General features: G+C 38.7%; 1 protein-coding gene across 1 annotated transcript in view; it reads right to left on the bottom strand.

The window, feature by feature from the left end:
- HAPLN1 (hyaluronan and proteoglycan link protein 1) overlaps positions 1-8,583 on the bottom strand; it is a 31,391-nt gene extending 22,808 nt beyond the window's left edge. Inside the window, exon 1 of the mRNA XM_010296557.1 lies at positions 8,484-8,583. Within this exon, the coding sequence (XP_010294859.1) occupies positions 8,484-8,583 (100 nt within the window). The remainder of the gene's footprint in view (positions 1-8,483) is intronic.
- Between the last annotated feature and the right edge of the window lie 463 nt (positions 8,584-9,046).

The raw sequence follows: 9,046 nt of genomic DNA, 5'->3' as shown, positions 1-9,046 counted from the left end.
GGGAAAGACTGCCTGCTACAAATGAAAGCTCACTTGGAAACCTGCTGTGTGGGTCGGCTTTGCTGTATCTCAAGGGTGCCAAACCGAGCAGGTATATACTGCAGGCAAAAGGGTATCTTGCGATCTTACCTAAGATACGTAAGATAAGGCACGGGCAGCAGCGTGCTATCCGCCTCGGCTGCATTCTCCACCGCTCCTTCTCCCTCGTCCGAACGCTGTGCTGTCCTGGTCGTCATTGCTCTGTGCACATCTAACCTTAACTCCAGTGTGATGCCCACTTTGAGTGCCGTAAGTGGACCTGCTGTCCTGCTGCTAGAGCTCGCAGCTCAGTCTCACGGGCTAGCTTACCTGTTCAGTTCCCAATTTTATTGCTGGACATGTATTCAGATTTGTTTGTCTTTTTAGTGTTTTGTATTGTTTTGGTTTTGGGGTTTTCTTTGGTTTTGTGGGGGGTTCTTTTTGTTTGGGCGGGTTGTTTTTCTTTTTTCTCTTAACTGGCTTCTGCACTCAAGAGTAATGGCAAGCCAGGTCTGGAAAGTGGGGCAGAGAGGATGAGTCACGCCAACCCTTGGCAAAGAGCTTTATCCACTTCATCCATCAGAACTGTCCAGAAGCTTATGCTGACCTGGCTACAAAACTGAATTATTCCCACATTTTAACAGACTAACTCACAAAGCAACAGTGGAGAAAAGAATGTGCCTTTTTAAAGGGGAAAAAATCGTAATTCAGGGATCACATCATAGATGTGTTTTGTCAGATAGACTCATGTATTGCCTAAATGTTCCACACTGTTAGCAAGGCATTAGGTTAATAACACCGTGTGCCATCCTGCTTTAAATAAACACAGAGTTGTTTCTTCTTTCCTGAAGTATTACCAGGGACTTCAGCATAAATGTTATGCTAAAATATCCTCACTCTTCCCATAGCAGTGGCATGTTTTGTTATCCTACCATCTTCTTTAAAACTCAAAAATAATTTCTGTCATAACTGTAATTGACACTTGCTATAATATGTGTGGAAGTGCATTATTAATATATAAATACAAATATGTATTACTCAGAGAATCGAAAGGGAAAAACATGACGAAGAATTACACACACACACTTTTTTCCACATAGTTTTCCTGCTACTTTTTTTTCTAACTATGTTTTAACTAACTACCTTTTTACTTTTGTTTTTGGGAAAAAAATTTAAAAACTTTTCTATATCAGCTGTAAGACTAGGAAAAGCTCTTCTTATTTGGCCCAAGCATTAACGTAATTTTGTTTATGTCGTGAGAAAGAAAACAAAAACATCAAACTCCCACTTTCCTACCTCTAAACTGACAGGATAAAAAACTCTTTACACATTACTTTTAAGTTTTGATGTACAACTGGTAGGAGATAAATCTTAATTAAAAAGTTCAGGTACATGGTTCCAAATAATAGTACAGTTAAAAACACTCATATTATAAATAGCAGAGAAGAAATCTGTCTCTCCAACATCAAGATGACAAGACTGAGGTAAAACATTTTTCAGCTGATCCCACCTACTCAACCTGAGTAACGCATTGGGGGGAATTCTTAAAAGGGCCATATTAACTCAAGTTTAGGTTTCTAGGAGACCTAATAACACCTAAACGAATTATGGAAAAAACAAACTTCAGCTCTTCTAAAATATTGCCACCTTTTAATCTAAATAAAGTATGTGTTTACTTCATTATAGATAAAGAAATTGAGTGAAGATCAGGCCTCATAGAGCAGAGCAGAACAGAAATCATGACACTGTCTCTGCACCACTTCTGCACAGAAGGAATTCTTCATGAGTGGCATTGAGACTGTTTGAGAAAACCAAAATATCACACAGAACTGGTGAGGAGCTCTTCCAGTTCTTTAGTTAACTTCACATGCTATATATGTGGAATTAGATTGATGTTGCAAGCAAGGGCAAACTAGTAACTTATATGCATGTTTAATGTGAATCTTTTTGCTTCTGTAATAATTTGTCACAACCCAAATATACGGGTACCTATCATTTAAGGTCTATTCCAGAATATGCAGTCCTGAACGCCTCTAATGAAGCCAACATGTGAACGGGAGGTGGGGTATTACATGCTGTTGCAACATGCCATGCTTTGAAGAGGAAAGCAAGTTATGCTGATGTAAAAGAAGCAGCTCAATTATAAGAAGCAACTGTAAAATGTATCATAACATAATCGAAAGTGTCCTGAATGGCAATAAAACTAGTAAGAAATTTTAAACAGAAAAAATAAATGCAAGACAAATTGAAAGACATAACAGGTAACATCACTGAAAATGGGAAGATGCAGAAAGGTGGACCAAAGGAAGAAAGTCAAAAGGAAAGTGGAAAAGCATGAAACTTGGGAAGATAAGAATTAGTGTAAGAGGTCAAATCAGTAGTGCCTCTAATCTCTTATCATGTTTTTGGCTAGTCCAGCAAGCCTATGCAGCTTTCTCTCTGTTGGTTCTGGCTTGTTTTGAAGAGAAGGAAGTAAACTGTGAATAAAACTCATTATCACACCAAACAAGTTGGGCAAAGATTTATTCTGCTTTTGTTATTTATTAATTGATTTAACGTTCTTTTTTTTTTTAATAGGGCAATATTAGAAAGTTTTCTGCTCATTCCATGTTGACGTATTTCTTGGTATGTATAAATAAACCTGCATAGAGATCTTGATAGGCAAATGGGTGTGTTCTTGTATCTGCAAGGTAAAGAAGTGCTGCATAATATAAATTCAATTATATTCAAGGAAAAGCTAAAAAGTTAAATGCTGATCCTTCATAAACCAAACTTTGTATTCTCTTTGCTGGCCTTTCTTCCTGTATTTCTAAAACCTGAGCAAGCTGGAGGCATATGTTAAAGGCTCCTGCCACCCTTAAGTAATTAACTTAGCAATTACTCTAATGGCTTACTCCGCTTCGTTTATTTTGTAGAACAGATACAGACAGAAGAATGCTCTTATCTCTGAAGGGTTCTCTGGCTCTTTGAATAATTGGTCAGCAACTAGCACTATGAATAGATTAGCGTGAGATACAAAACTGAGCACTGAAAAGAATCATCTTCCGCTCTTGTGGGTCAGAGAATCCTTTGCAGATCTTGACTTCAGAGAAAAATCTGAGTCTTTAACTACATTGATATCTTAGATTAGTATTGTCTTCTTGTTGTGGACGCTTATGTGGCTAGGGTATGCTTTTGTCCCAGTTTCTCATTGGCCAGATGACTTCATTTAGGATTATGATTTTTTCTAAAGAGTGAAACTGGTATCCCCTAAGGAACACAGTGTTGTGGGGTGGGGAGGTCAGGGGTACAACACATCTCATTTAAATATAGTTCTTTCATTCGCCTTCATCCACAAAAGTTAAACTGGGATGTCTTTTGTATGCAGACAAACTACCAGAGACAAAGGTGTAAATCTCACCTTGGAAAGGTGACATGGTCAAGCAGTCTGGGGTAATAGAGCAGCCTGACCAAAACCATGAAGTCCACCACAAGCTTCAGGAAAGGAAATAAAGTCACAGAAAAGATAAAATGCAACTTTAGATATTTCATAAATTGTGTTCATAAATAAAATAATTGGAATAAAACCAAAGAATAAAAGATATAAACAAAAGAAGTGGGTGAGAGGAAAGAAGCAGAAAGGAATAATGGTAAAGGTAGGGAGGTAAAACTGCCTAGAAGATGAGAAATTTGGCTGAGGTCCAGTCTCACTGTGTTAACCAGTAAGGGGAGAACCAGGAACTAGAGCTGACACTGACAGAAGGAACAGAGGTATTCATGATGTTAGCTACTCATTTCTGAGAAAAATTGAATGATTTAAGGGAGAACATATTGATGCCAATTGCAATGTTGAAGAGGTTGGAAAGTGTTTAGTAAAACTAAAGAAATCCACAGTCTCAAGACAGTGGACATTTGAAAGACAGAGCTCTGTGTTCATAAAAAAAATGACTTGCCAGTGTAATCAGAGAACACCACGATTTCTGAAATACTGTTTGTACTGGTTAGCAAATGCTGAGTCTGAGAAAGATGGCAGGAGTTTTTATACTAATGGAGGGCAGCAAAGTGGGGTAACTAGATCTTCTGGTTCCTGACACAGAGCTCTCCAGGGAGTCGGAAGCACGCTGAAATAGCTGCCAGGCCATAATATGGTGTTAATAGGTGGCTGCTCTTTAGGAAGGCCAAATGAAAGATAAAGGTGATGAGGTGGCACTGTACATTCGTGTTTCAGCAGGTTGTGAAGAAATAAGAAATGATAGTGAGGACAAAACAGAACATGGATCAAAAACATGTCAGGAAGGACTGTAAAAGTTCTTACTGCAGCAGTGAAAAAAAGTCTTTTAAACAGGCACAGGTTGATTTTGTAATATCGAGTCATTACACAGATAAAGGCGGAATGAAAAGAGAAGTGACCCAAGTGCTATACTGGCAAATCCTTTTTTTTTAATAATGTTGGGTTTGATGGTCTGATAGTATGACGTTCTTCAAAGTACTGGAGTGCATTGATATGAAATGAAAACACAAAGGTAAAAGCTGAACTCAGAAAATATAGCCAGTTCAAAGAAAGGGTAGAAAACCTCACAGACTGAAGTACTGATGTTACTACTGACACTTGGTATGGCAAACCTGACGGCAGAGATATTAGCTCAACTTTAAGAATGGTACCATGTATTTCTGGACAACAGCAAAATAACAAATATATGTAAGGAAAGTAATTAAACCATTAACAGGCTGATTACAGAAACACAGAATCACAGAATCACAGAATCACTAGGTTGGAAAGGACCTTCAAGGCCATCAAGTCCAACCATTAATCCAGTGCCACCATGTCCCCTAGACCATGTCCTGAAGCGCCACATCCACATGTTTTTTGAACACTTCCAGAGATGGTGACTCCCCCCCCTCCCTGGGCAGCCTGTTCCAATGCCTGACCACCCTCTCAATGAAGAAATTTTTCCTAATATCCAATCTAAACCTCCACTGGCGCAACTTGAAGCGATTTCGTCTTGTCCTATCACTAGTTACTTGGGAGAAGAGGCCAACACCCTCGTCGCCACAACCCCCTTTCAGGTAGTTGTAGAGAGCGATAAGGTCTCCTCTCAGCCTCCTCTTCTCCAGACTGAACACCCCCAGTTCCCTCAGCCGCTCCTCATCAGACTTGTGCTCCAGACCCCTCACCAGCTTCGTTGCCCTTCTCTGGACACGCTCCAGCAGCTCAATGATCTTCTTGTAGTGAAGGGCCCAACACTGAACACAGGATTCGAGGTGCGGCCTCACCAGTGCCCAGTCCAGGGGCACGATCCCTGCCCTGCTCCTGCTGGCCACACTAGTGCTGGTACAGGCCAGGACGCTGTTGGCCTTCTTGGCCATCTGGGCACACTGCCGGCTCATGTTCAGCCAGCTGTCAACCAGCACCCCCAGGTCCCTTTTCCCCGGGCAGATCTCCAGCCACTCCTCCCCTGACCTCAACAGCAAACAGGACCTTAGAACAATTTTTGAAGAAAAATTGTTGTAGAACAGAAATAGAGTAAGTCACTAGCAAGGGATAAAATGCAGTAGATATTTACCAAGGCCAGGGAAATGTGATGTATCAATTGCTTGGAGCTCAGGGAAGCCAGTGATATGGGAAACATATGAAATTAGACAGGATGGAGAATATAGGTGTTTTGGTAGAAACTTTGCTAAATGTCTAAGAGCTAGATACAGAGAAGACTGCAGCTGGTTTGGCTGAAAAATAAATATCCTAGAAAAAGTCCAGTGAATTGTCTCCAGTGTAATCTTTGAGAGTCTATAATATTTCCACTAATTTTACCTTATAAAGTAAATGTGACTATTGAATTAATAAAATTTTCACATGGCATGTTAAGCATCACTGAAGGGAGGAGAATGGATATTTAGAATGTTTGAAGAAAGAAGGGTGGAAAAAGTATGATAACATTTAATATTGAACACATAATCTAGATTTTTAAGGCCCAGCATGAAGAACTATTGATATAAACCTTGTGCTTGTTAATTTTAAGTGATAGTGACGGAGAATGACTGCTAAATATTGTCTATCACAATAGACTATTGATCAGCACTGCAACATGTCTGGGAAGAGTACAAATTTGATCCAAGATCTGAAAAACAAAGCATTATTAGCTGGAAAAATGAAAATACTAAAGCCAGACTGGCTGGGCGCACTCCAGAAGCATGAACTGAAACAAGAACGATCCAGTGTAGAGATGAACTATTCAGATTATCAGGTAACTGGAGTTCATACACTTAGAGAAGAATTTGAAAAAGTTTACTCAAAAGACAGCTGTGAGGATATGGTATTCTCTTATACATGTTTTAAAGTGAACATCAAAGAAGAAAAATTGTTATTTGAAGCTATGGAACAACTCGAGGAGAAGCATAAGGCCATATAATGGCTGTGAACAAACATGGAGTATTAGGAAAGTGTTTTTCATACCAGAAGAATAGGGTCCAAAACTACCTTGCAGTAATGAGATTTGAAACCCAGCTTTTTAAGAAATGAAACTAAATGTACAGGACATTAAATGATGTAAAGAAAGGGGAATAGAAGACAGTTTAGTTCTTTGCCTCAGGAGATCCCTTTCAGCTCTGTGTACTTGACTGCACATCTATCCGCACCTTTTGTAATTCCAAGGCATTCCAAAGCACGCAGTCCAGGAGGAGTTTAGCTACACATTGGACTTCAGCTGTGGAGGGGTATGCTACACTCCTTAATGTACTCTAAAATACCTTTTGTATGAAGCTATAACACATGTGTTCCACAGGCTTCCCTGATTTCCAGCTCATTTCCAGGTGTAGATCATCATGTGTGTTTATGCAACACTAGGCAGAGAGGAATCTCAACCCTAATGAGATTCCACAATGCAGAGAAGAGTGAAAAAAATTAATAGCGAATATATCAAGTTCCAAGCAGTTTTATTCTTTTTTATTTGATTTTTGTCTGCATATTCCAGAACCTGAATCAGTGGATGTACAAAGCTCATGGTAGAGCCCAATTTTAAGCTTTATCCAGCTTTTCCTTGAAGAAATAAACTCTTGAGGTTCAGATGAGTTTTCACGGGTAGGGGGAATGTTCCACCTTGAACCTTTCATCAGCTCTGAACTACACTTGCAGACTGCACTGGACACATTCTGAAGGACTAGGAATAAGCGACATGTATGACTTGCAAACTACACTAAACTGCTGACTGAGCAAGCTTAACATAGATAGATTAAGGAAAAATGGTTTTGATTTGGATTAATTGCTTCCACTAATTTAATCTTCCAAGAAGATAAATAAAGTTCAGAGATAAGAAACTGCATTACACAAGGAAAGGCAAACTATGTATTGATTAGACAACAGTATCAAATTTGAAATTCGCCCTGGGGATCTAATGTTAATCATCTCACAACAGTGATATGTCTTCGTTTTGATATAACACATTCATTTGACCTTCATCCTGTGAGTTTCCTTAGAGAGAGACTGGCTATCTGTTATTCCTTACTCGACCTTGACAATCCGAGTGCCTGTTTTAATAGGTGCAGGGTAGCTTTAACTTCTGTGACTTTCCTGTGAACTTGTGAATGTTCAGGCTTTCTTAGTAACCTCCCCTAGCTTGGTAATTCATATTTACACACACATTCAAATAACACAATTTGCCAGCTGTTGAGAGAAAGGAATCAAAATTTAAAGAAGCGAGAGAGAAAACAGTAATGCTGTGTCTTAATTTTGCAAGATTAATTTTAGCCAGCCTCAGGAAACACATAAATGAAAGCAGGAAAATCCCTGTTAGTTCTGCCTGTCCTTACTGCATACATCCCCTGTTTTTTCTTATACAAGATGACCCTCAATGACTGAAGCTGGGACTGAAAAACAGCTGCATTGTACTGCAGACTCAAATCCTGCTACAGCTATAAGCTCTAGGATTCAAACATGAACCAAACAGGATTATGCAGAAGGCCAGTATAATACTTAGTGTGAATTAAAGGTATGAGGAAAGACATATTTCTTTCGGGGTAAGCTACTTTTATTTTTTTTCCCTGGCTTAAATTGTCCAATTATGATCTCAGATGTGCTGAGCCTTTTTAAATAATAAGCAGAAATAGATTTCTGTAATGTGAAGAATGATGTATGACAGTCGTCTTAAAATCAAATATATTCCACAGTAAACTAAAGGTATTTCAATGCATTGCAGTTGGTTATTACTTTAGGATGCATGTTTTTTTTCTTTATCTTAAATCATGCTGTACTTTACTCACTAATCCTTGCAAGGTTGTGACTAAGTGATATTAAACAGTGCAACTTTAGTTTTTTTACTTTCTTTAGGAGTAATAATAATGCAACAGAAGCAGAAAAGAAAAGGTTTGGTCACTCGTAATAACAGTATTTAGAAAACAGTGCAGCAGAATAAAAAATTAAGGATCATTAAGCACATTACTCTCCTTCCCTCAGCAACCTGAACATACTGGTATTTTCTCACGTATTTCCTTACCTTGAATGTGAATAATTCTTTCATGCTCCAGACTTGAGTTGTCAGGGTGAGCTTCAGCCCAGCAGACAGAAATCAGCACCAGAAAAAGTAGACTCTTCATCTTTATAGTCAAAAGAATCTTCTTCACTGTAAAGGTATCACATACAAAGAGGCTTGTGAATTTTTTGAAACTTTACGGTGTTGCACTGCACAGCTTGTTACAGAAATGATCTTTTAAGGGATCTATAACATATTTAACCCATGCAGCCAAAGAAGTTATAACAGCTACTGATTTTCTAGGCATGAACACTGGACCTTTTTATCATGGACTTTCATTAAATGAAACTGGCAATCCTTATTTAACTCTGCCTACGCAGAAATACAACATGAAAAAATAAAAGCACCCACATAAATATCCATAAACCAAACTCCTTGCAAGACCATATGTAAGCAATAACTGTGTTTCAGAAAAGGTTCTAGTGTACTTTTGTTTTTCCAGACCTACTCTAGATCTGGTCTGTAAACACAATTAAAACAATCAGTCAAAGCCGTTACTATATCTATATCCACTGCATGATGCAATC

This window comes from Phaethon lepturus, unplaced genomic scaffold (genome assembly GCF_000687285.1).
Source record: "Phaethon lepturus isolate BGI_N335 unplaced genomic scaffold, ASM68728v1 scaffold50991, whole genome shotgun sequence".
In the NCBI taxonomy this organism is placed as follows: domain Eukaryota; kingdom Metazoa; phylum Chordata; class Aves; order Phaethontiformes; family Phaethontidae; genus Phaethon; species Phaethon lepturus.
The sequence above is the reverse complement of the archived record's forward strand: the minus strand, read 5'-3'. Positions and strand labels throughout refer to the sequence as shown.